The 26,994-nt window shown below is 38.9% G+C and overlaps 4 protein-coding genes across 4 annotated transcripts; 1 reads left to right on the top strand and 3 right to left on the bottom strand.

The window, feature by feature from the left end:
* Nucleotides 1-1,910: 1,910 nt before the first annotated feature.
* On the bottom strand, nucleotides 1,911-3,459 carry LOC143853066 (universal stress protein A-like protein). Its single transcript, XM_077362787.1, has 4 exons — nucleotides 2,942-3,459; nucleotides 2,748-2,854; nucleotides 2,278-2,396; nucleotides 1,911-2,090 (listed from the first exon to the last, which is right to left on the bottom strand). The coding sequence occupies exons 1-4, from the start codon at nucleotides 3,126-3,128 to the stop codon at nucleotides 2,009-2,011; spliced, it is 495 nt and encodes a 164-aa protein (XP_077218902.1). The 5' UTR covers nucleotides 3,129-3,459; the 3' UTR covers nucleotides 1,911-2,008.
* A 3,144-nt stretch (nucleotides 3,460-6,603) lies between these two features.
* LOC143852759 (universal stress protein PHOS32-like) lies at nucleotides 6,604-9,573 on the top strand. Its single transcript, XM_077362349.1, has 4 exons — nucleotides 6,604-6,963; nucleotides 7,058-7,164; nucleotides 8,844-8,962; nucleotides 9,411-9,573. Exons 1-4 carry the CDS (start codon nucleotides 6,786-6,788, stop codon nucleotides 9,490-9,492), a joined length of 486 nt encoding a protein of 161 aa, XP_077218464.1. The 5' UTR covers nucleotides 6,604-6,785; the 3' UTR covers nucleotides 9,493-9,573.
* Nucleotides 9,574-12,045: 2,472 nt separating this feature from the next.
* LOC143852284 (histidine kinase CKI1-like) lies at nucleotides 12,046-17,305 on the bottom strand. The gene is made up of 3 exons (XM_077361686.1): nucleotides 17,162-17,305; nucleotides 12,436-13,167; nucleotides 12,046-12,153 (listed from the first exon to the last, which is right to left on the bottom strand). Exons 1-3 carry the CDS (start codon nucleotides 17,303-17,305, stop codon nucleotides 12,046-12,048), a joined length of 984 nt encoding a protein of 327 aa, XP_077217801.1.
* Nucleotides 17,306-18,291: 986 nt separating this feature from the next.
* Nucleotides 18,292-24,693, bottom strand: CRT1A (calreticulin 1a). The gene is made up of 14 exons (XM_077362010.1): nucleotides 24,525-24,693; nucleotides 22,964-23,071; nucleotides 22,574-22,766; nucleotides 22,215-22,473; nucleotides 22,067-22,123; nucleotides 20,666-20,713; nucleotides 20,429-20,515; nucleotides 20,287-20,344; nucleotides 19,942-20,009; nucleotides 19,770-19,865; nucleotides 19,644-19,691; nucleotides 19,041-19,070; nucleotides 18,817-18,918; nucleotides 18,292-18,701 (listed from the first exon to the last, which is right to left on the bottom strand). The coding sequence occupies exons 1-14, from the start codon at nucleotides 24,622-24,624 to the stop codon at nucleotides 18,690-18,692; spliced, it is 1,266 nt and encodes a 421-aa protein (XP_077218125.1). The 5' UTR covers nucleotides 24,625-24,693; the 3' UTR covers nucleotides 18,292-18,689.
* Nucleotides 24,694-26,994: the final 2,301 nt, after the last annotated feature.

The raw sequence follows: 26,994 nt of genomic DNA, 5'->3' as shown, positions 1-26,994 counted from the left end.
TGCACCCTATTGGAATGACCTGAGTTGCACCCCTAATGGAATGGCTTCGATCTAGCCCATTCCAAACCCCATAATAGAACATGCTATTCATATCTCCTTCTTCAAACTTGGCAAGTTGCCAAGTGTGCAACAAGCAAGACAAAGAAAATTGTTAAAGGTCATTAGATGTGCCCCCACTTCTTATTGAAGAGGGTTTTAGCCATTACGAGGCCACCTAAATGAAAGCATTCTAATATTCTCCCAGCTTGCTTGCATAGTTGCATAGGTCTAAAATTTAAAACCTCATATGAATAGCACACAATAGTGTGATCAGTCAAGATCTAAACTCTCATTATCATTTTGTTTTTGTGAAGCTAATAACAACAGATCATGACCTCATAATTAGCATCCTCACCAACATGAATATAGAAAGACAAACAGTCCCCTTAATGCCTTTTACCCATACTCTTTTCTTGGGGGCTAGGTAAGTTGGGATTGAACCTCTAACCTCCAAGTTGAAGAACAAAGCCTTTACTGTTGAGCTAGATGCTCAATCTGGTTTTACCCATACTCTCCTTACAAACATTCATTTATGTGAACAAAATAACAATAGAGGCAAATAATATAAATATCAGAATCAATCAAATTTTAATGTGATCATGATGCAAATGTCCTGATGGTATGGAAATTCCCACCATCTAAAGCCAACGATTAATCCATCAATCCTTATGCACACAATATGCTTCTTAAAGAGCTTACTTGGTAAGCTTTTAGACATAAAATTTGCTAACATAATGACTCACTGCGAAAACAACAATTGGACATAAGAGGCAAAATAAAGGCAGTTTACAAATTAGTAGGAGTGTAAGTTGGGTCAATTTTTAGGAATTCGGTTTGAACTTTCACAAAAAAATTGGGTCGGATCCAGGTTGATTATAATTCCTTTTTTTTTTCTTTTTTAACAAAAGCTCGACCTGACCCGACTCTAGTTGCACCCTTACAAATTATATATCATAAAATCTCCAGGCAACCTATTGTTGGTTCCAAATCTTATCAATCAGCCAGCAACCGTAGGCTATGGACCGCTCCATGGATAGCTATACCTTATGTCGAACAACCCCAGTAGACTAAGGGGCTGTTTGGATAAGCAGATTTTAGAATCTCGGATTTCCTTAAAATCCTGGATGGGAGACGAGAGAAAGAGACCGTCTGTTGTTTTCTGATTTCTCGCCCTTCTTTTCGTCGAGCGAGAGAGTAGGAGATCGTCTTGAGTTTTCAGGTTTTAGAAATCTCAGGATTGGGGACAGATTTCTAAAACCTGGATTTCTTACTTAAAATCATGGATAATGGATTGTAAAATTCATAATTGTACACCGCATTCAAATTAAAACTTGGATTCTAAACTCCACGTATCCAAACAGCCCAAAGATTTTTAGGTGCCAAAGGGACAATTATGTAAAAACAAGTCTCTAGACCTTATGGCTATGGACCTATCTTGATTGATCAAGGGTGTAGTAGTATCATCTGATCAAGGTGTTCTCAAACGTCATTTGGCCATAGAGATGAAGGGCCTAGTATCTCTTCCGATCAAGGTGCCATCAACGTCATTTGGCCGGGGAGATCACTGGTTTGAGTCACGTTACACGAAGAACAACCTACTTTCTCAGTTGTTCCCTTTACTTTGATTTTTTAATAAGTAGTGGATTAATTAGAATCTACTTCCCATGATCGACTAATTGTAATAATTAATAATATCTGCTTACAGATTTGTGATAAGAAATGGGTCTCATTTGTTTCATACTCTACGTGGCTGAGAGATCAACTGGGGCCTACTCTTATCTCCATCCGATATTTTATCTAACGGTGATAAGATGCATTCCGTGAGGAATATTACAACTGAATGAACCATATAATTTATAAGAGAAACACTTAATTAACATAGAACTCTTATTGATATTTACACCCTTAAATACATATTACATGAGCAAAAAAGAGGTAGAACAAACAAACACAAACCCATTTTTCCTCTCTAATGCTGAGGCCTTTTGACGATCAAAACTGGACACTTAACGTGTTGTGCACAATGATTGCTCACACTCCCCATTAGAGCCCTGCAACAGCATTATCAAAAGCAATGTGAGAAGTAAATTTTTAGAGTAAAGAGATGGGTGGTAAGATTAAATGAAATTAGAAAGGCTGGGATTCCAATTATCAGCTTCCCACAAAAACGAAATTAAAATAAAGCAAAAGGTTCTCCTGGTAAAATGGTATTTTCGTTATTTGGATGAAAATGGATACCTCTTAATGAAACCATAACCATGGCTTCCCATGACGAGAACATCAGCTCCAAGCTTCTCAGTCTTTTCACATATCACGTCTCTTGGATCTCCTTGCTCCACCTTCGTCTCCACCTTAACCTATTTTTAAAAAGAGGTGGATTTTCAAAACCTCATGGGCAAAAATGTCATTTGACTCATCAATTTATGGACACCCCCATGATGATCATTTATAGGGGGTGTTTGGGTCTGATTTAAAAATTCAAAGATAACTGGACTGAAAAGACTATTTTGTCCCTGCATTTTATTTTTTTAATTTCTAAGATACCAAACCTGCTAGGTACATATCCCTATGGCCCTATCTTTAAATTAGTATAATACAAGTGGGCCCTGGTGTGACTGATCATCCTGATTGAAATTGTAGAAGCCGAGGGGTGTTCCTATAAAAAACAAGGGGTACGATTATAATATAGACAAACTGAAAGAACTTACATTTTGAAGGTCCTTGCAGACCCTCTTTGCCTTCTCTAAAACAGACTCCGCCAAATCGTTGTTGTATTTATGCATGGTCGCCATAACGTCGGCTGAAAACAAATACCCTGCAAAATAAAACGAAATCACCAAAATACCCTTCTGAATACCTACGGAAATGACAAAAACATCCTCTTCATTTTTACTTTATTTACCTGCTCCATGACCTCCATCTAATGCCGGGTAAACCACGAGAGGCGGTTTGACATAGAGGAGGATGAGGGTATTTTGGGAATTTTTCGAAACCACATTCTTGAGACACCACGACAGGGCATTTATGCTCTCCTCGCCTTCGTCCACCGCGACTAAAATCCTACGCTCCTTTGCTTCCACGTCAGCCATCGGAATGCTTCGCCTGAAAACCGGAAATTTTCACCTGAAAACTGGAAAATGACCTCTTTGCAGGATTATACAGAGGTGGGTAGGTTTTTTATAGCTGGGTTTGGTTGGCGGTTCCTGGTTTTGGGGTCCCGTGGCTGTTACCGTGGTTTATGAAAGCTTGAAGCCCAAGAAAAAGTGTTAGGTCGTAAATTGAGTATTGTGTTGGGATCAACCATGGTCATGCATAAAATAACGGAAAGACCATCGAGATATGGGAAGCATTACTGTTGGGAAGGAGGGTGTTTTGGTACTTTTGGTAACGAGAGGATAAGGGAGGAGATGTCACAGTGGTATACAATGCCGCGGATTTCATAAACTATTATTTATTAGTCCATTTCAGTATTAGTCCCTTTAATTTTTCATTCAGGCCTCTTCATCTCATGTGGCTCAATCTTACGATGAGATCTCCATTTATAGTAGGACGTGGACCTACTAGGTTGCCCTATGATGGCCTATCTAATCAAGGGTCCTGATCGTCAATCATATGTGCCACATATGCACCGAGACATGATCGTTATTTTCAATTTATCCTCTTTCCAAAGCTCCAATGGGCCCACATTAGCCATGAGGCTTGTCATGTTGTTGATTTTTTCTTCAAAATTGTAAAGGGTTTTTTGCAAAAGAAGTCTTCTACTTTGTTTTATTTGCAAAAAAGAGTCTTCTTGTTCGATAATTTGCAAATAAAGTCGTAACGTTTGAGTGAATTTTGCAACTGTTTGAAAATGATTTGCAAATCTGTAATTTAGGATTCGAGAATACATTTTAATAAATAACCATTTTACTTGAGAAGACAGAAATCAACAGTAACTATTCTCCAAGAATCAATTGTAATAAAACAGAGAAATAGTTAGACCACTTATCGAGTTGAGGCACGAAGGATCTTCGCTGTCCTTAAGGCAAATCTCGCCCCCACTATGACGAATCAATAGTACAGATGGGCGTCTCGGCGTATGCCTCCAGGATACAACAACTCTTGCTCCAGGGGTGTGTACTCACGCAGCCTAGATGCCTAAGAACTCACTTATATGTGCCAAAAGCCTTTATCAGAAAGCTTGGGGGAAAAATATCAGAAAACCAAAGAAGAAGAAGAATTCGTCAAGGATATCTTTCTGTTTTCTCTAAAATCGATTTTATAGAAAAGCAATCGACATGTTAGGGTGAAACGTCGCACTCTTTTAGTGCGTGAGAGACGTTTCCCAAACGGTCACTAAACCACGATTAAGAAATCTCAAACGGTAAAAAGAGTTAAAACAAAATAAACTCTTGAACCATTAAAAGAAAAGGAGAAAAAATAAATAATAGAAAAAAGAAAAATCCTTAGGCCCACGCGCGTGGCCTGCCGAGTAGGCCCGGGCGGGGCGGAGCGCGTGTGTGGTAAGATCAAAAGCCCGCCGGACCCAAGTGGGCGATTCGTGCACGTAGGATCTCCATAACCTCTTGATCATTCACAAGGTTAAGAGAGTAAAAGTATATATATGGCCACTCTCATCCTCTCACACTTCCCATCTAGGACTAAAGTTTTCTCATGACTTTAGTCCTTTTGGAGGGAAGCCCAAGTAATTTGAATGAGACACCCAAAAGCATACATATAATGACTAAAAACACCCTATTGTAAGTTTGAATTACAAAAAGACTTTTTCACATAAAAAGTCAACACAAATATGGTCATGTCATCTGTTTTTTACCAAAATTCTCATAGTAGATTTCTTTACTCATAAAAAGACCAAAATGTCCTTGTATTTAAAAAGACAAACTACCATATGAAAAGACCAAAACTCCTTATGTATGTACTAGCATTATTATACATGAAAAGACAAAAATTACAAGCCCTACTCTATTCATGGGCTCGGCCGCTCGGGTGGAGATCGTGGGACCTACCCAATCAATGCATTCTTGGCCTATGCTATGCATAGGTGTAAACAAAATGAGTCCACCCTATCACAACAGAAGCTGTAAGATTATGAACCCCATGATGTACATGGGCTCTACCCCATAAAAGCATAAGGGAAATTGGTGGGCCCGACCTGATGCATGGGTTTGAGTTGACTAGGTGTGACCTGCCTTATCAAAACATATCCGTGAGCATCATGGGTATTTTGGTATTTATAAAAGATAAATTTCATCTTTTCAGATGTAAGGATATTTTGGGCTTGTTAAGAAAAAAAATAAAAAAAATCTACGATGGGTATTTTGGTCATAAATTAATGGCATGACCTGATTTGCAAAATCCACGCAAAAGTGATGACTCTATTTGCAAATTGTGAAACTAAAAGACTCTTTTTTGCAAATAAAGCAAAGTAGAAGACTTCATTTGCAAAAAAACCCAATTGTAAATATGGCTCATCTGATTTCTGTTGAAAAACATAAAGTACACAATGTTAGTAAAAAAAATTTGATGCAGCAAGATGAGGTACATACTATGTTGCTCTTTTTAAGGTGAATTTGCGTCTCCATAACTAATTTTTGTGCAGATTAGAGCGCAATCTCCCCAGGGTACAATTGCCCGACGCACCGTTGATCTCTATCAAACTGTATGATCGAAGAGATTCAAACCATCCACGGGAACACTCCGCCCAAAAAAATCGAGAAAGAAAAGGATGATAATAGTAATAGAAAACCAAAGAAAAATAGAGAGCTTTTCTTCTTCTTCTTCTTTTTTTTTGCATCACTGTTTCAATGCAAAATGGCGAGTTATTCTGCAAGCACACTGTATTTAGCCAATGATTGTACTTCTTGTCATGAGAGTGCTCTGTAGTAGCATTCCTTAGCCCTGCTTGGGTTGCCAGAAATCATTTCTGATTGGAAAAAAAAAATCCTGGAAAATTTTTTCTTACCATGATTTATAGGGAAAATGTTTTATTACAGTTAATTTAGAAGGATATTATGGTAAATTGAATGCCCCTCTAAATAAAAATAGGATATGGATTATTATGGACGGTTCATGTTTCTTTTCCCATGGGTAAAAAACAGCAGGAAATTTTAGAAATAATTTTTCTGTCCACACTTTTTCAGAAAATTCTTGCAATCCAATGTGCACAGTACATAATTTGATAGTGGCACTCCCTACTTTATTAACCACGGATTGGCTGTGGAGAGCATCTTCAGAATTATAAGAGCCTTCAAAAGTAGACTAAAAAGTGTAAATTAAAGATTGGTGTGCGAATTGAGTACAAAGGGAGTGATGATTTCAATACCCAACAAATGATATCCACACTCCCTGAATCATATCATAATGGACTATTAAATAATAATTTATGAAATCCGCGGCATTGTATACCTTGCCTCCAGACGGTGACATCACGTCTCCCTTATCCTCACACCAAAGCACCAAAAACACCCTTCTTTCCAACACTCCATCACTTACCTTACCTCAATGGTATTCACGTAATTTTACACATAATCATGGTTCAATCCTACTCAATATTTAATTTACAAGATAACCCACTATCCTTGACTTCCAGCTTTCAGAAACCGCGGTAAATACCAGGATTCCAAAACCAGAAACCGCTAATAAAACCCAGCTATAAAAACTTCATCACCTGTTTGTAATTGTAACCCTGCGAAGAAAATTCCATTCCAGTTTTCAGGTAAAGATTTCCGGTTTTCAGGCAAAGATTTATGGCTGACGTGGAAGCGAAGGAGCGTAGGATTTTAGTCGCGGTGGACGAAGGGGAGGAGAGCATGGATGCCCTATTGTGGTGTGTCAAAAATGTAATTTCGGAGGATTCCCAAGATACCCTCATCCTCCTCTACGTCAAACCGCCTCGCGTCGTCTACACAGCGTTAGATGGCACTGGTAAAAAAAATGAAATGAGGAGGGGTTTTTTTGTCATTTTGATGGGTGGTACGAACTCAAAAGGATATTTTGGTAATTTTGTTTTCTTTTGTAGGGTATTTGTTTTCTTCTGATATCTTAGCGACCATGGATAAATACAGCAATGATTTGGCGGAGTCTGTTTTGGAGAAGGCAAAGACGGTCTGCAAGGACCTCCAAAATGTAAGTTTTCTTTGGTTTTTGGAGGATGATTCTACCCCTATTTTTATAAGAACACCCCCATATATTGCCTGGCCCACTTATTTTCGAAGAATAGAGATAGGGCTGGCAGCGGGGCGGGGCCAGATGTTGGGGTCCCCTACTCCTTCCCCTCTCCGGGGAATTTCCCCCCTCCCCACTGCGGGAATTGTGGGGATTCCCCCCTCCCCTCCCCACGGGGAATATCTAATCCCCATCCCCGCCCCGCATCCTTCGGGGGCGATCACTTTACTTTCTCATTTTACTTTGTTAAATGTTAGGTTTAAAACTAAAGATTTGCTAAGGACAATCACTTCAGGCATGTTGCGGCTTGGCTGTTGCATGTGAGAGTAGCCACACAACCCACATAGGCTAAGATTTTGTCTTATTCATTTTATTAACCTGGGGACAATGGTGGTTGCTCTCAGATTCATTTAATTGATCACTTGTCCATAGCAGATCCCTAATTCCCAATCCCACTTGCCAAAAAGTATTGCACGTGCCATACCATAGGAAGATCCAAACCGTCCATTTGATGGGCACACCATACTACCATAGGCATAGGATGATCCAAACCTTCCACTTGATGGGCACATTGTAGGATGATCCAAACTGTCCATCTGATGGGCCACAACGTAAATAGGTTGTGGCCCAAAAATCATTTCCATAGGATAATCCCAACCCTCTGATCTATAGAGGAATTGCATATCTACCTTCTATAGATCGGAGGGTTGCAATCATCCTATGAAAATGATTTTTGGGCCGCAATCTATTTACGTTGTGGCCCATCAAATGGACGGTTTGGATGATCTATGGTGTGGCTTGTAAAGTACTTTTAAATTGTAGCCTATCAAATGGACGGTTTAGACCATCCTATGGCGTAGCCCATACATTACTCTTTGAAAAATAATGGACTATACAAGCGCACACCATAGAAAATCTCATCACTCATCATAGAGATGTTGCCTTTATTTGGGGGAGGGAGATTTTCAAAAAATTTAATGTTGCCTTACAGTGATGGTTCGAGGGAGAAATTTTAGGGATTTCTAAGGGTAATATACTAATATAATGAGGGACAATGCCCAATGGATTATGGGTAAAAGAAAACATAAAAAGCTATGTCATGGACAAAATTGTACTAATGGAAATTATGAAAGTTTTGGGAGAATCTTGTATATATGTTTTGATCCAAGGGATTTCTAGTAGTTTTCCCAAAAAAAAAAAAAACTTAAAAAAAATACAAGAAAAAAATGGCATTAATGCGGGGCGGGACGGGGCCAACTCCATCCCCTTCTCCTCCCCTTCCCCGCACCGGGGAATTTTTTAAATCGCCTTCCCGTTCCCCTTCCTCACTCAAATTGGGGAATCCCCTCCCCAAGCGGGGCAGGGCGGGGCGGATCCCCGCTTTTCCGGGTGAAATTGCCAGCCCTAAATAGAAGAGGTGCCTCAGCTTGTTTGGCTTGTAGGGACAAAATGGTCTTTTCAGTCCAGTGTCACTAAAATTTTGAATTACACCAAACTCCCATTATAGACCATTAGACCTGTCCATAATAAATTGATGATGTGGGTCCATCCAATTCATTAACAAATGTTTATTTGGGATTCTTGTCAAATGACTATTTTGTCCATGAGATTTTGAAAATCCACCTCTTTTTTAAAAATAGGTTAAGGTGGAGACGAAGGTGGAGCAAGGAGATCCAAGAGATGTGATATGTGCAATGACTCAGAAGCTCGGAGTTGACGTTCTTGTCATGGGAAGCCATGGTTATGGCTTTATTAAGAGGTAAAGCATTTTCATCCAAATAACGAAAATGCCATTTTACCATGAAAGCTGTGCGATGATATTTTCACCCCCTGCGGTACACATTCGCCCACCCTTGTAACGTGATTTGACGTCAAAAGGCTTAAAGTTGCCCACTGTTCACGTTTTAAGGGGGGCGAATTTTTACTGGAAGCGAGGAGAGGGGTGTGGGGATATCATCTCCCGGAGAACTTATTGCTCTGCATTTCTTATCGGAATTGATATATTCGCCCCTTTTTTACCTGGGACAGCCCCCTCTGGTGTAAACGAGCAGTCCCAAGTTAAAAAAAGGGCGAATATATTACTCCCCTTTTTTATTCGAAGCTGATAATAGTACTTGTTGTTTTAATATTGCCACCCATGTCTTTACTCATTGCTTTTCTAACGCTTTGTTTTTTTTTTTTGGCCTCATTTGATAATGCTATTGCAGGGCTTTACTGGGGAGCGTGAGTAATCATTGTGCACAGCACGTTAAGTGCCCTGTTTTGATCGTCAAAAGGCCCAAGCACTAGAGAGGAAACACACTCGTCTTGTTTGTACTACTTTGTTCATATATTGGGTGTAAATATCAATAAGAGAACTGGGTTGTTTTATTGTTTCTGTCGTAAATTATGTTGTCCATTCACTTCTAATATTCCACACGCAAAGTCTCTTTTGGAGATTCTTATCACCGTTAGATAAAATATGGGATGGTATAAGACGTAGGCCCCAGTTGATCTGTCTGCCGCTATGGCATAAAGGGGAATTGCTAGCGTCCATCACAAAAGGCTTTTCGCTGCTGGCTGGTCTGTCGCACGTCAAACCAGCCACATCAATGAACAGAGGCTTTTTGCGGCTGACGTGCGACAGACAAGCAGTGAAAAGCCTTTTGCGATGGACCTTAGCAAATCCCTACTAACAATAATCAGAGATTATTATTACTGGTGGTCCAGTTAATCCACCACTTATTAAAAATTCAAAGTAAGCAAGAATAAGTGATATTTTAACCGTTGATTCAAACGGTGGCCACAATTGGAACAATTGAGGCCATGGTTTGTGCCTCGTGGACACGAATAGATTCGGTTTGTGCTTCGTGTACACGACTAGTTTTGTTGATCTCTCGCCAAATGTTTAGAATGTAATACTTTTGTGGACCTGCGTAGAACATGTTTGCCGATTGTAGAGAATGTTTGATTATAGTAACGGGTAATCCCAGGTCGACTCATATAGTCATATACAGTTAATAAAATAAATGGGCTTATAATCTGTTGGCAAGACGAGGGGGCGAATATTCCACTTCCCATTCTAAATAGAAGAGATAACTCGCGAGTGCCAAAAAAGTGGGTGGGACACAATACCGAAACAAAACAGGGTGATATGGTAATTTGAGTAAGAAACATGGAGCGTTTAGCATTTCTACTTTCCTTATTCCACCCTTCGGACGCCATGCCCGACTTAAATTGAGTTTACCACTGTATTTTTATTTGAGAAAACTACTAGAAACAATTGCAAAAATAATAATTTCAAAAAGGATAATAATTGCATGTCTTACTTCACTTCTTTTTCCATATGAAACATCTCAAAAAAGACAAGAATTAATAGGTAATCCTCCTCTCCCCTCTCTCTCTCTCTCTCTCTCTCTCTCTCTCAAATTAGGAGAAGATTTCACTAATTCTTGGATGATTTACAATAGAGCTCAAGGTGTGCTTATATTGAGCGCATACATGATAAACATAGAAAGAGATCAAGCAGATTATGGAAAGAGATAATGATGGAATATTCTAATCTAATCTACTTACTAATTAAATCTAGCTGCCTATTCTAGTGGGTTGCCTCATTAACCAACTTGCCTAATCTCCCACAAGAAGATCTAACGGTGAGATCTACACCTAATCAGGGGCGACCGCACTTGTAAGGGAAGGGGGGCAATTGCCCCCCTTAATTTTTTGGGAAAGAACAAATATACCTTTATTGGTGAATGTCACCGAATGCAGAAAACAGATGAAAGGGCGCCTCATTGGTGAATGGCACCGAATCCATTTATTGTTCTTTGACTTATACAAGTTATAAATGCACATTGGTCCCGTTCCACCAGTGGGGTTTGCAAGAGAATTTAACATTCCACTTTTTGACGAATGATAGACTGAAGGGCACCCTTGCAAAAACCAGCTCCAAGGGCGCGCCCCCATTGGTCCAATCTTAAGAAAGTGATCAACTTTCTCACTTTCTTAAGATTGGACCAATGGAGGCGCCCTTGTAGCTGGTTTTTGTATGCCGCACTTCATTCTGCATTCCTCACTTGAATATGTTTTGTTCTCCGGAACAAGATTGAAATATATAGCCAAGGGCATTTTAGCCGAAGTGATGTTTACACCACTGGTGATGGAATATATAGAGGGTTTTTTTTGGAAACTATAATATTACTTTCATTTGTTTGGAGAAAAAAAATTACTATAATTTTTGCCCCCCTTGTGCAAAATTTCTGGCATCGCCCCTACACCTAATCCAACAGTGGCTCTCACATATTCTAACACTCTCTCTCGAACTCTCTCTCTCTCTATGAACTTGCATGATCCAAACATAATAATGCTCACGGTTTTTCCAAGGTTTACATGACATCCCAAATCCTGCCCCCAGCCGTAGACTTTACTTCCCTAAAGAATGCTTAAGCATCCAAATAGAGCCTATAATCTCTCCATCACTAGAGCAACATTAATCCTTTGAAAATCTCCCTCTCTCTCTCTCCCTTAAATAAAGGAAATTTGATGGGCACACCTTAGGATGATCCAAGCCATCCATTTGATGGGCCACAACATAAATAGATTGTGGCCCAAAAACCAGGCATTCATCTGCACCAAGTGTGTCTCTATTTCTGACAGAGAGGAAACCTCGTCGCGGCAAAGCTCTATGAGCCCAATAATAGCTGCTAGAGAAGTACGCATGTCATGACTAGTACAGGCAAAAGCAATGCTCTTATTCATGCTTTTTCTCTCTGCTTGTTGAGTTGCTTCCTTTTGTTTAATGAGCATTGCACATAGAAATACCTCTCTTCCTCCAGCTCTAATAATAAAGAGAGAAAAGAAGCTTTAAAAAATCACAATTGCAATCATCAATATCAGCATTACCATTGCCACCTTATTATGCCCATGAACAAGACTCACAAACCCCTCACGAGGGAACACCAATATGGATAACTGTGAATAAATGAAACAAGATCAAAGGTATAATTAGTATTATAAATTTCAGCCATAAACGATTGCAATTTTAAAAGTGCCTACAGAGGATGAGGTTAGGAACCCACATTCAGCTAACTAGGACTTCCACAGTTCCATGAGCCATGTAAGGCATAATTTCATGCAGGTATTGTGATGAAAATAGAATTATCATTTGAAAGTAATCCACATGCTTCTAATAATAACACTATATAAAGGCATATGTTATGTGGAAGGAAATGAAATGTACCACGGGAAACATACCGATTGAACTCCAACAATCTCAAGGGCAGCACAGTAAAATGCATATCTCATGCCCAAAATATTCACATCAGAAACAATCAACAAATTATCAGCAGAGTCTGAATAGTTAGCGAGAGTGAACAAAATTTCAGTGGCTGCTTCTTGAACCTCACTACTGTCGGAGTTCATCAACTGTAATGAAATTGTCCCATTATTAAGCACAACACTAGTATGTCGAAATCCAGTCTTTACAAGTACATGCCCATCTTTTGTAACTAAATACAACTCCCATCCGTGAGTATCTTTGCTTGACATCAAATTTCTAATAACTTTCACGGGAATCCCGAGCGAAAGCACTCCTCCTTGACCTCGGGGAAGAAAATCTTTCACCGGAGCTATGGAAATTAATAGAGGCTCTTGAGCTCTGCCCCATCCTAATCCCCATGAACTATACCCAGTTTTATTATTCAAAGCATCATAAAACCAACTTGAGCTCACACATATCTGTGGAACCGAATGAATTGCTTCCCCATATTGAATCCCTGTATCGTCATGTACTGGCTGAGTGTACCCATGGCATGCAGTAGAATTATTTGGACTATATCCAAATGAAGAATATGACATATTGGAAAACAATGAAAGAGTCTGATTTCCTTCTTTATAGTGTGAAAAGAACAAACCATCTTCACCAATATAAGAAATCTGCAATAAGTATGGAGCAGTTGAAAATGCCAGAAACATATGATGTGCTACCTGCAACATACAACAATCGAGAGAACTCTTATTTGTCAATATGCAACAAGACTTAGATCATGAGTTCAATAGATCAAGACCTACTTGGTTCTTAATAGTGAAAAATGATGATAGGCTACCAATGAGAGGTGAACTCAAAACCCTTGACAAATTAAATGCAAATGAATTGATTGGAGGTAATGATCTTGTTGGAGAATTGAGGGTACTGTTAGTGATAGAAAACAAAAACTTGTTGCTTCAAGGCGTGATATCACTTTCCTTGAGACAAGATTCACCCCCACCGATAGTGTGCAAAGGGGCCGAGATCCGCGAATTGCCTCCAAGATACAATGAAGCCTAGTCGGGAAGCCCTACTAATATTTGATGACGCCTCGCACCAGCGGAATCAAACCCGAAATGCCCTTCAGAAATTTCAAGCCTTAGAGAAATTTCCAGATACTGTTTCTGCAGAAGAACAATATCTAGAACAATAAAGCGCCACTATGGGACCTATAGCCCATTGCCCACGCCGCGCGCATGCGCGTGTGCGAACGGTGCGTTGCACCATCCCGCGGGTCCAACCATGGGTTCAACCCAATGTGCAAACAAACAAGGAATAGAAAAGTGTAATGCTTTATAAGCCCTTCTCTTTCCTTTCTTTCATTCGGTACGGGATTATCTTTTCAACTACACTTCTACATCCTTTTGTAAAAAGCAAATCTTTCTAAAAAAACATTTTCTTTTTCCCAAACGCTATTTAGAAAACATTTTCCAAAAACACTAAGTCATGACAAAATATAAGATTTTGAAAATCCAAAATCACAAACAGATCTTGCAATAACTTTGATATATGTGAGCAAATCCATGCGGGCATCATCACCGACCATAGAAACCACATTAGCAGCACGGTTGACTTGCTGAGCTGTAAAGCACCATGCAATGATCACTAGTGTTGGAAGCAGCAGTACTACTAATCCCTACATACATCTCGCATTTGCAAGGATGATGTCAATTTTTTTTTAATATACTCCCAAAAAATTTATTCCTTAAAAAATATCATTGTCCATTCATTCTTTAAAAAAATTACTTTTTCTTTTCCAGAAGAGACGTTGAGGGTGAGAAGACCAAATGAAACGGAGAGATAGAGAGAGACAGTGAGAAAATAGGATTATGCACCCCCCTTTTCACGTGAATTGGGGCAGACTTTAACTCTTTTTTTACGTTAAATGATGTGAACAGTGGGGTGGATAATCCTACAGGGGGTGAAAAAATGATAGTCCTAAAAAATGAACTTAAAGTCGAAAATGGTCACATGGCTTTACGCCCGTTTTACGACGAAAAAATCGGAGAAGATAAAACTAACTTAACTTTGAACTTTTTGCAATCCAAACCATACGAAATTGTTGTATTGGGCACTCGTGGGCCCACCAGATTAAGTGTAAAATGGTGGCCCTCACGTTTGCTATCATTGGGTATAAAATGGCGGGCCTTACCTCATCAAAATGTGAGGCGTAAAGAAAAGGTTGTCTGGTAAAAATTATCCTTGGAAAAAACACATTAATGGAAGTAAACATGGTTAGTATATGGAGGAATGATAGAATGAAGGGTGCACCCTTGCAAAAACCAGCTTCAAGGGCGCCGCCATTGGCTTTTTTCAGCAAAGTGCTTTTAAGATGGCACGAAAAAATATGGTAACTGCTTTGAGGATTATAAATTTAAAGGAGTCATAAATGCCTTTTGCTGAAATTGACCAATAAGAGCTCCCTTGAAGCTGGTTTTTGCAAGGGTGCCCTCCATTCTATCATTCTTCATTAAGGGTGTCAATTTTGGCTCGGGCTCGGAAGTTCGCTCGAGCTCGGCTCGAAAAAAGCTCGGCTCGAATCCTTAACTAGCCGAGCCGAGCCGGCTCGTTAAGCTTAACGAGCTGAGCCCGAGTTAGGCCAGGCTCGGCTCGGCTCGGCTCGTTAAGGCTCGTTAAGAATTTAATATATTTAAATATATATATATATATATATATATTAATATATACACTAAAAGGGTTGTCTAGGGAGTGAAAGGGGGAGGCAAAATATGTCACTTCTTTTTTGGAACCCCATTTGTTACTTGGACCACCCCCCTAGTGTAAAAAGAGTAGTAAAAAAACACTAGATAAGGCTGTCCAGGGAAGATGAGGGGTGTAAAATTAATATAATTTGAGCTCGATAAGGCTCGCAGGCTCGCGAGCCTGACCGAGCCGAGCCCGAGCCCACCTTTTGAGCTTAACAAGCTCGGCTCGGCTCGTTTACACCCCTATTCCTCACACAGAAAAACTACATAAAAGACAAGCATGTGCATTTAATATATTAAGGGAAGTGATATATCTGCCCCCTTTTGATTACGTGGCATTCAAGCCCATTGAATCCTTTTGACTGAAGTACATCATTGAATCCCTCTGAAGTGAAGTACATCAGCCCCTCTGCAGTCATTGATACACTGCTGCTGAGTGTCCCAAGTAATCAAAAGGGGCGGATATATCACTTCCCTTTGAATTAAGTGAAGGTTCTTTTGTCAGTTTCCTCCACCATCTCAAATATCTATACAAAACACCTTTAGATATGCATTAAATAGAAGATTAGAATGTTATATACGTAAAGAATACTATTATTTAAGAAAATATAACTTTTTTATTTAAATACAATGATGATGTACCTTCTCTTTTACTTAAAATGGGGAAGAGAAAGATGTAGAGTTTGACATGGAAAATAGGAAGTTGTAATGGCATACTTATATTTTACTCAACTCCATTTTTGGCTTGGATTGTGCCAAAATGAATAGAAAGAAGAAACATTCTGAGTGTTTGATTAGTCCTACCAATATCATTTGATTCCTTCGTGCTAAACTAAAACATACGTGTTGCCTCACATTAAGGGCATGTTTGGTTGGTATCAAAGCTCTTTTCAGTCCGGAAAGGCTTTCCCGGGAAACCTTTTTTCGTTTCTTTTACTTTTTGGGGAAATCTTTTTTTTTGTTTGGTACAACAAACATGAAAGAAAAGTTTTTCATAGAAAGATATTGATCTTGTTTGGAAGCATGTTGGCTGGAAAAGAGAAGATAGAGAAAAGGAAAATGGCAGTTTGTAAAGGGAATTTGGCATGTTGGATTCTACTTCTATGGTGTTGATTGTTTGTGGCCATGACAAAGACTGTGCCCCGATTGAAAGAACTTGAGGCTAGACACAACTGCAAGTTGGGATGCAGATTGTTCTAATCGTAATTCATAGCTAAGGAGTACTCCGCATAGATCATCAATGGTGATAGTGTCAGGCCGAGTGGTAACCTACTGAACAAAGACAGCGTCATATTCATTCCCTAGAAAAAAAAAAAAGGGCAGCCCAGTGCACGAGGCTCCCGCCATTGTGGGGTCTGGGGAGGGCTAGATATTCATTCCCTAGACCTCCAAGAATATAGAGCTCCAAGAATATAGAGAATGAGGCATGAATCAGATTCCTGCCAGGTATAAGCCATGGCTTTTGCATTTCATAGATAATATAGCTGCCGTGGAAAGTTTACCTTTCGTCAAAGTGTGCAAGTGGGATCTTAGTTGCATGATCCTTGCTTGCGAGCTTGATGTAAACAACTTCTCAGGCCTAGTTCAGACGTCCGTAGAAGTGGTGAGACCAACCTCTATGGAAGCAAATTCTCTTATAGAGAAGGGATCATACAGCTAAGAAGCTGGTCTGGACGAAGTCATAAGTGATCATCCCTCCGTGAGAGAAATTCCAGCGCTAGGGGGGTGAACAAGCAGATCATCTTCGGTACGGGGTGACTACGATCCAAGAATCCAAGCAGATTGTCATCACGCAGAATCACCAAGGATCATGATCGCCACAAGTGATAGAGCGCTTGAGTTTAATTGAAAGAAATGCTAAAAAGTTCAAAATTGCTGAAATGGGTGAGTGGGAAGAAGAGATGATGGTCCATGTGAATCAACAGAAGGTGAAAGAGAAGACAATAGGATTGTGGTCACAGAAGCTAACTGTATTGCCATTATGTACAAGATAGTCATTGTGTTTTTCATATTTTTCAGCCACTAAGAACCGAATCTTCCCAGTCATGCCCTCATAACTCCGTCTCCCACGCTTCCTACCCCTCTCAACACATTGTAAGTTGTGGTCCGACATCATTGTCATTGATGACTGAAGTAAAAATTTTCATCAAGGCCCATATAACTTTCTGGCTACCTGTCCTTAGGTTAGGATGAGTCATGCACATAAAGATTAGCCATTCAGTTCTTTGTACACCTAAAATGTTTCTGGTTGGGGTTGAGATTGGACATATGGAGATAATTTCTCCTAGTGTTTGCAAAACCCCTGAACACGAAATAACAAGAAAGATAACATGAAATAAAAAGAATGATCTACGACCTGTAAAGCGGGTGCTGGGTGCGAGTGTGTGTGCGGGTATGTGTTGGGGTGGGGGTGTCTCCGACCCTAAAACTCTTTGTTCTTGTCGAGAAGATGAAGCTTTATCATATAATGAACAGGTGAGTGGAGGCACAGATCATGTGGATGAAGAGGGAGAACAAGCTATGCTGGCTTGTTGAACTTCTTCACCATTAGACGTCCCAAACCCGAGCCAGCCTCTGCGCAGAATTTGTAATTCCCTTGCATCCCCACCATGGAAGTAGCATTTGTATAGAGATTGCAACCAGTTGTCTGGTGGAATCCACCAAGTATCGACCACCAAATAATCTCGCCAATGAGGATGACTCTATTCATCTGACCAGTTGCTTGGAATGAACAGTTAAAATAAGTAGGGCAAATTGTTCACAGTAAAGCTTCATCAAATGGCTTTTTAGGGCAGTGATAAATCGACCCCCTTATATCTTACATCCACCCCCATATAGGGCAGTGCTTAGAGAGAGAGAGAGAGGGGGTCGATTTATCACTGCCCTTTTTTAATGGTAACTGGGCCAAATGGCCGTGATCACCGAAACAAAAAGAGACAAGAAAACATGAAATACAAAAGGGCAATAAGGTGAAAGTGCAAGAGTTCAAATTACCCATATGCATGGATAGCATTGAAGAATAGCATGGGTAGGCACCCATTTTGCTGGTTTCCATAGGATCATTTATATACTTGCTACATGCAAAAATAAATTACGAGATGCTGAAATGTCTATAAATTATTGAGGAAGTGATGAGTACAATCCAACCATGAGAGCAACGTTGACATCAATTTAAAGAGATAACGGAGAACAAACTAATTGAGGTTTCAAGAATGCATGTCACCACATTCATAACCATCCCCATACCTTAACCACATTGCAGGAATTTTGTAATTGCCAAGGATCATTTCTTTTTATTTTCTCTGAACTAGATTGCAGAAACACTTCCTTTTCTGTCTTAGTACTCTAACTAAGAATAGAAATCTGGCAAGCATGTTATGAATGGCTCTGCTCTAATCTATGAGATAATTCCTACACCCAAAAAATGAACCTTAATTACTTAACCACTCAAACTTATCTCTGGGCTAAACTGCAACAGGAAATTCGTGTATGGATCTCTAAAGTTCATCCTGCAAACAGAGGCACGAGAGGAAGTGGATCAAAAACCAAGGATAAGCTACATCCTGTGGATTCAGTAAAATGGAATAATATAAAATGAAAGACGAGGGGGAAAAAGCATCATACGTGTTTATCATCATCAGCATCATCTAAATCTGATTCTGCATCATTATCGTCTGCACCAGTATCACCATCGTCTTCTGCATCCGCATCATCGTCCTTCTCATCCTGTGAGACACATTACAAGGATGAGAATCAAGATGGTTGGATAATGATGTTGAACTTCTAAACCTCTGAAAAATGATTAGAGAAGTAGCCATTTAAGGATAAAAAATAATTGAGAAGCTTACATCTGAATCAACGGGATCAGCCTTAGCTTCCTGCCAAATGATCAGAATACAAAAGAGTTACAGAAATCTATCCATACGGTACGAAGAATCACACATGCACCAATTCTCACATGACCTCTTGGTTTCAAGCCTAACTAAAGATATGCCTATTGGATTTACGTATTAATGACTGGGAAATCATTGTCTACAGGGACCTTGAAAAGCATCTATGTTTTTTTAAAGGCAAAAAAAAAAGCAAAGTAACATTGCAAAGCGTCACTATTCAGAAAAAAACATTGCAAAGCATCTATATGTATTACGCTTCTTAGATACATACTGCTCAAGAAATCATCCAATGAAGATCTGTGATGAACCGGAAATAGTTGATATTCAAAAGCAAATTAGCATTGTCTCTCTTCCATTTTTTTATTAATGGCTTGTTTCTCACTTTCATAAAGAACCTTTTTTTACCTGATTGAAATTCGTGGGCAACAAAACCAAAAATAAGCTGGGTACTATCTGGTGGTTTGGCCTAGTGGTTCAATTATATTACGTGGTGTGGCCCCATGCTATGTGTCAGCCACAAACACAAAATTCAATAATCGAGTTTCGTCACGAGCATACCTCATCTTCTCTCTTTTTCTCTTCTTCATCAAATGCTGCCTTCTCAGCCTGCAAAATCCAAGATTTACAGATGAAATTACCAGTTGAAATCTATGAAAAGATAAAAACATGAAACAGGACACATACATCCTTGTGCTTTCCCCAAGTTTCTTCGGCCAGCTTCTTTGCATATTCCGGATCATCGCAAACTAGAACATTGTTAAACAGAGTTCCTGATTTTACCTGGCATGGGCATATTAAGGAATCAACATCTAGAGAAGATATGGACAATTATAAGAGTATAGCCAGATAGATTTACCTGCCACAACTCGATGGCTACATATTTCAAATTGGGGTAAACAAAAATATCTGGATCGTCCTTGAAATCTACAGCATTTAACCATAACCAGTTACATCTCAGGCAATACAGGAGAGACAGCTATAAAAGCATAAAGGGAAATGATTTCTGCGCTCCATTTGTCTGTCGTGTAGTATTTAAAGGGATGTCGGACGATATTACGGTTCTCAAAAGGCTCTTAAAGCCCTTTAAATGCTACACGACAAACAAGTGAGTGCATGTTTATCAAAACATTGGAGCGCTGAAATCATTTCCCAAGCATAAATAATCAATAATATAAGATGTAAATGCAGCACCACAAATAACCTGGATTGTCGATCATTGGTGTTTTCCATTTCCCCTTATAATTGGGGTTCTTTATTTGCTGTCAGCAGAAAAAAGGCAATCACTAAATTGCAGCAACTAAAACTCAATTAATTGTTCGGAATTGCCACTACAAGTTGCACACCTTTGGTTTCCATGGTCCTTTGTATTCAGGATTTGGGATGGTTGGGGCTGTCCATTCACCATCTTCTTCGTCATCCCAGTCTTCTGGCTGTAGCAACCACATATAATGATAAAAGGTAAAAGTTTGTTAACAGTGAAGAAATTTAAGCATCCCAGTCAAAAACTAGTTTGCTTCTAGATAACTATGTTTTATGATGGCTCAGTCACATTATAGGAAATAAAGTTCCAAACACATTACCTTTTTGGCTTCGGGGTCAGGTATCTCCTTGGGAAGGTCATCATAGCCCTTGGAATGCCCAAAAAACAAAAACAAAAAAGTCAGTCCCAGTAGCAAACTAGCAATAATGTGATTTTCAGAAGATAAAAGGCATTGAAATGGATTTTTAAAAAATTGAATGGTTGAAATGGATACAAAATATTCAGCAAGAAAAATATGTGCATAGAACATTCTGTTCTGCAGTTTTCTTTTTAATGTTAGTTCATTCCTATGATACAAAATATTCAGAAAGAAAAAGGTGCACATGGAACAGTCTTAGCAGCAGTTCATTCAGATGTTGTTGCTCAACAAGAGCATGAGTCTAACATCAAATTGAAACCACCTATAAGACAAACCGGCAACTATAAGATGTCAGCTTTAGGCATGGAAATAAAAAGATCACGTGGTGTTGTACGCACACAATTATAAATCAATAAATGATGTGAGACCAAAAAAAAATTGAACAAGTAATAATGGCATTTCAGGCAAAAAAAATGAACAAGTAATAATGGCATTTCAGGCAATCTATTCACTTTTGCCTTGTAGATCAATATTAACAATTGAATATCGTTATGTTTTCTAAAATCCCCATATATGCAAGGAGTTTCTCTTTCTAGTAAAAGTAGCAATGGCAAATGTAGTTTCCACTAGAGGCATTGTTTTCCTATTTTGTATGCGAATTTCAAGGGTAGATTCATGAGACACTGCCCGTGGATATTGGTCTTAAAAGGAACATAGGGGTCGTTGGTTGGCTTGTTAACGTACGCAATCCATTCACAAAATCCAAGATGAAAATCTATGGGTCTTCGTCTACACTTAAACCAATGAAACTAAATTGTTAACTAAAGGAATTTTCTAAATAAATCTCGTTTTTTCCAGACGGGGGGGGGGGGGGGGAGACCCTGACTCCATCCCTGTCCTAAAAGAAAACTCCAAACATAACGAGGACTTTCCCCACTAAATTTTTGTAATTCTTTATGGGGACCACTTTTATGAGATATTCACTTAAGTGAGTGAAGTGATTTTAGAGCAAAAAGACAAATGTACCCCTATGATTTAACTAACTCCCTGATTCTCGCGAAAGATGGTCCCCCATCAGTTTTCTTAGAGTAAAACCAGCAACTAGGGATTGCTATTGTGGAAATTCTAAATTCAACACAAGTTATTGACATGTTAGTATTTAACTTTTTTTCTTCATTCAAGACAGTGGCTTCCTGGGTGCTCAAACTCAGTATCTGTCATTAGTTGAGGTGGTTACATAACGATGGTCAAGCAGCAGCTGCAACTGCCATAAATGGAACATAATGTTTTTTAATGGGAAGATAATTAAATTGGAGAAAATACAGAAGCGATGGTAAGCACTCTGTTTATGAAAAAAATTACCTCTGGCTTCTTATCTTCAGGATCAGGAACATTTTCCCTGTCATCCCAATCTTCTGGCTGGAGATTAACACATAGATAGTCATAAAAGTTTAGGCCCACTGACAGAGTATGAAGCAAATGCAGAGAAATTTCATACAGGAATGCTTACCTTTTTGGCTTCGGGATCCTTGATTTGTTTTGGTGGGAGAATGTCCCAATCAGTATATATGCTCCCTGATTGCTTCTCCTCGTTGTCAACAAGGATGCTGTATGTAGCATCAGGTCGGACGATGAAAGTATAAACATGAGTCACCTGGTCAGTCTCACAAGGAACATCCTTCTTGATCAAGTGGTTCTTTCCATTGCGTGAAAGAATGGCATGGACTTTTTTGGTGGTGTACCCACATATGTCCGGTCCAAACATGATACTGCAGTTCCCCATGTGTAGACATTTACTAGGTAAGATCATCTAAGATGGAAAATGAAGCAAGAAAAAATGAGAAGAATACAGGCAAAAGAATTAATTACCTGTAAGGTGTCTCGCCCCCGAATTTTTTCTGATCAACTTCACCACTAAGCAACTTCATGTACCCGCCACCACAGTCAAGCTTTTGCTCGTGTTTAACTGAGAACTGAAAAACCAGTGTATCATCCTTATTACTGAACTCAGGGAACTCCGCCGAGATAGCATAGAACCTGTAGTCTTCACTGGTTTGGATGCCTATATTGAATCAGAAGTGAAGTCATCGACAAACAACCAGTTAAACACTTCAGAATGTTTCAAATATCGTGTGCCTCTATGCTAAATGAGATAAATGAAGTCATCGATCATCTATAGAACAAAAAATACAGGAATACAGCAAACTTTCAGTACCATTTTCAAAGTTATAGAAGGATTTTAATAGGGTAAAAGAGTACCTTTATCATTAGGGTCTCCGTTCCATTTACCAGAAGTGTAGTTCCATTCCCCAGCCATGTTTTCCTCTTTTTTCCAATCGGATTTCACCCACCGCTTTTCCCAACCATCTACAATTTACATCCATAAACAGAAGTACAAATAAATATAATGCATCTAACAAAACATTCGTAAATAAATGAAGAGAAAAAAAAACTGTATGTTGGAAAGACACGAAGAACCAAATTCATACCAATTGGCCACAGAACAGTGAGCCTCGGGGGCTGGAAAAGAGAGATGTAATAATGTTTTTCATCAAAATAATGAATTTTCCATTGAAATAGAGAAGGGTACAACTGAGGATAGGTAATAATGAAAAGGGAGATGAATTTCCAAGCAAAATTGTTCTTTCTTGTAACCCCAAGACAGAGAGATGGCCGTTATTACCTACACAATAATCTTACAACTTCTAGAAAAGAACTAGTCGAGGTCACATGGTTTAAGGAATGAATGTGGATAAATTTAGAACACTACAGAAAAAGGGTAAACAAAAATGTTCGTTCTTGTGACATTAAGACTCAGAGATGGCTGTTATTACCTACACTCAATAATCTCACTACTTCTAGAAATGGAATGGTCGGTGCTACATGGTTTAAGGAATTAATGTGGATAGTTTTAGAAGACTATAGAAAAAGGGCAGGAAAATGCCCTCCTTTCAAAAGGTTTGTTTATACTGTTAGGATCGAAAGAATGCTTCGTACCAAGTAGTACACAGCATGCTTATACACAAAAGTAAATGGATGATGAAAGCAATTGACTTGGATTTGGATTCCCTTCAGATGTAGCAGTAAATTCAAACTATGAAACAAACAGAACTCGCTTTCTGGGTTCCCTATTTTTCTTCACCGTTACTGACATTCCAGATACCATATTTGAATACTCCTTGAGGCCATTCTAGTCAGCTAGGACCCTATCAGCTCAATTTCTTCTTCGACTCTTTCCAGGCTTACTAAATCTAATTCGACTCAATGGCAGTCTTAAAGCCATGGTAATCTAATTAAATAAACACACCAAAACCATCAAGTCATCATATGCAGATTTGCAGAAATAGAGATACGAAAGATCAAACAAGATTTCAGCAATCACTGCAATCAATAAACTGACCATCAAAGATCAGAACAGCTCCACATTATTTCTAGTAAAACCAACGAGCTCTCATCATTTTTTAACTACTTAGTTGAAAAAAGTTACAATTTTTCAAACATTGAAAATAAGAATACACAGAGACCGAAAAAAAAAAAACGCAGTACTTTGATTAGATCAACAAAAATATAGATCTATTTATGAAAGATCACGAGTCGTCTCAGTTCTTAAACCACAAAAATGCACGGAATAGGATAAATAATGATAAAATAAAAAAGCAGATTCGAAAACTAACTGCTAAAAGAACGAAATTCATCAATCAGAACGCGAAAAAAACAGATCGCACGCTGAAAAACCCTAAAAACACGAATATGCGCCTAAAAAGGCGATAAAATGCGGGGAAAAAAAAAGAGAGATCGGAGATTTAGGCGATCAAGATACCTTCGAAGCGTTCTTCAAAGAAAATCTTAGCGGATGCGATCGAGAGAAGAGATAGAGTGACGAGAGCGAGAAGATTAGGGTTTTTTCTCGAAATCGCCATTGCTTGAGAAGACTAGAGCTCTTAGACGAAACTGTGTAATTTGTAGAGAGGACGGAGAAGATAAGAGATTTTTTTTTTTTACAGTGGTAAACTCGATTTAAATCGGGCTTGGCGTCCGAAAGGCAGAGTAAGGAAAATAGAATTAGGAAAAAGTCTTTGTTTCTTCCTCAAATTACGTGATCGCCCCCCTTTTTTGGTTATTGCCACCCACTGTTTTTGGTACATGAGATTATGAGAATAAGAATAATCTATTCTATCTGGAATTTTGATACTGGTTGTATTGTATCTGTAATGCACGAGGTGGCTGGCCTTACGTGCGACAGACTAGCCTCAAAATGCCTTCTGCAATGGACCTTAGCAAATCCCCTCTAATTAATGTGTTGTATTAACCAATGAAATGATAGTAAGAGAATGATTTGAACGGAAATGAAAAATAAGAAGACAAGTGGAAGTGCGTGGCAATATCAACTTCTCGTGAAAATAGAGAAGATGACGATAATGCCCTTTTAGAGGATGGTAATCGTTGGACTGCTGAAGCTGTAATGTACTACACGTGGACCCTCGCTCCCTCCTGGCCTTGTATAAGTCATATCTTCAAGTTACTAAAATGACCTCAGCCTGCCCGATCTCATTGTTCTAATTTCAAACCCAATATGGACATTTTGGAGGTTGTGTGAACTCTGAGAAACTGCCTATAGTACTTCGAGAGCTAATTTTGAATGCTCAGCTATGTGGAACTATGAAGTCTTCAATGTTTAACATTCAATTTTTAACGTTAACCTAAGGGTTTATGGGTCCCAAATTATGGATTCCCCTTGGTGCGTTTGGATTGTTGGAATCAGGAAACGGAATCGACAATACATTCCATACCTATTCCAATTCCCCTTGTTAACGAAATCTCATTTCCAATTACAGTGTTTGGGAAGCATTGGAGTTCACCAATGGAATCTCATGTAATTTTACTTTAAAACTTGATTAAATTTCTGTAATTTATACCTTGTAAAAAAACCCATTTACTAAAAAATAAATTTCTGAATTGAAATGTATTTCTTTCATTTCTGTAATTTACAGGGGATATCCATAATTCTATAACCCATATACAATTTTTTCAAAGAAATACCAAAGCCCTAAAGCAAAGCTCGTGTGTGGAAATGGAGTTTTACGGAACAGAAGCTGAAAGAATTCGACTGCTCCCATGCAAGCAAACCAATTTACTGAAAATGGAGATCTGGGTTCGGTTTTATAGATAATGGATGTAATTGAATAAATGAAAGTGATGTGAGCCCTAAACCAAACGATTCTCTCTGAGGAAAGGGAAGAAGTAGAAAGGGGACTTCCTATTTATGGTTTTTTGCTTCGATCATAACTTTTGTTAGTTTTGATTTGAATCTGGGTTTTTCTTGTCATTTTTTCAACAAATTTCATTCTCAGAGGTGCTGATAGCAATCCAAAATTCGTCCATTGTAGGGGTGATCTGAAACTCGATGATAGTTTTGTAGGTAATGCATATATATATATATATATATATATATAGAGAAAACGGTTCCTACACATATGTGTAGATAACTTATCTACACACTAGCTTAAAATACAGTGGGGGCCACATTATTTGGGTGATCCAAACCATTCATTTTTAAGGCCCTCACATAGATAGGGTGTCCACAAAAAATCAGATCCATAGGATCATCCTAACCATTCGAATTGTGGAGGCAAAAAATGGACTAATTGATAAAGGTTTAAAGACATCCATTTTACCTCCACAAATTGTAGGGTTGGGATGATCCTATGAATCTGATTTTTTGTAGACACCCTATCTATGTGAGGGCCTTTAAAATGGATGGCTTGGATCACCCAAACAATGTGGGCCCCCACTGTATTTTAAGCTAGTGTGTAGAGAACTCTCTACACATATGTGTAGAAACCGTTTTCTCATATATATATATATATATATAGAGGAAAGTGAAGCTACACCGCCGGCTTAAATACAATGGGCCCACATTGTTTTGGTGATCCAAACCATTCATTTGATTAGCCCTCACATAGATAGGGTATCCACCAAAAATCAGCTCCATAGGATCATCCCAACCCTTCAAACTGTGGAGGCAAAAATGGACAAATTTGTGAATGTTTTTACACGTTCATTTTTGCCTCCACAAATCGTAGGGTTGGGATGATCCTATGGAGCTGATTTTTGGTGGACACCCTATCTATGTTTAGCTACACCGCCGGCTTAAAATACAATGGGCCCACATTATTTTGGTGATCCAAACCATTCATTTGATTGGCCCTCACATAGATAGGGTGTCCACCAAAAATCAGCTCCATAGGATCATCCCAACCCTTCAAACTGTGGAGGCAAAAATGGACAAA

This window comes from Tasmannia lanceolata, unplaced genomic scaffold (assembly GCF_043159265.1).
Source record: "Tasmannia lanceolata isolate RefF3 unplaced genomic scaffold, GAP_Taslan_0.1 ptg000019l, whole genome shotgun sequence".
NCBI lineage: Eukaryota > Viridiplantae > Streptophyta > Magnoliopsida > Canellales > Winteraceae > Tasmannia > Tasmannia lanceolata.
This window is presented reverse-complemented; position numbering and strand designations above follow the sequence as displayed.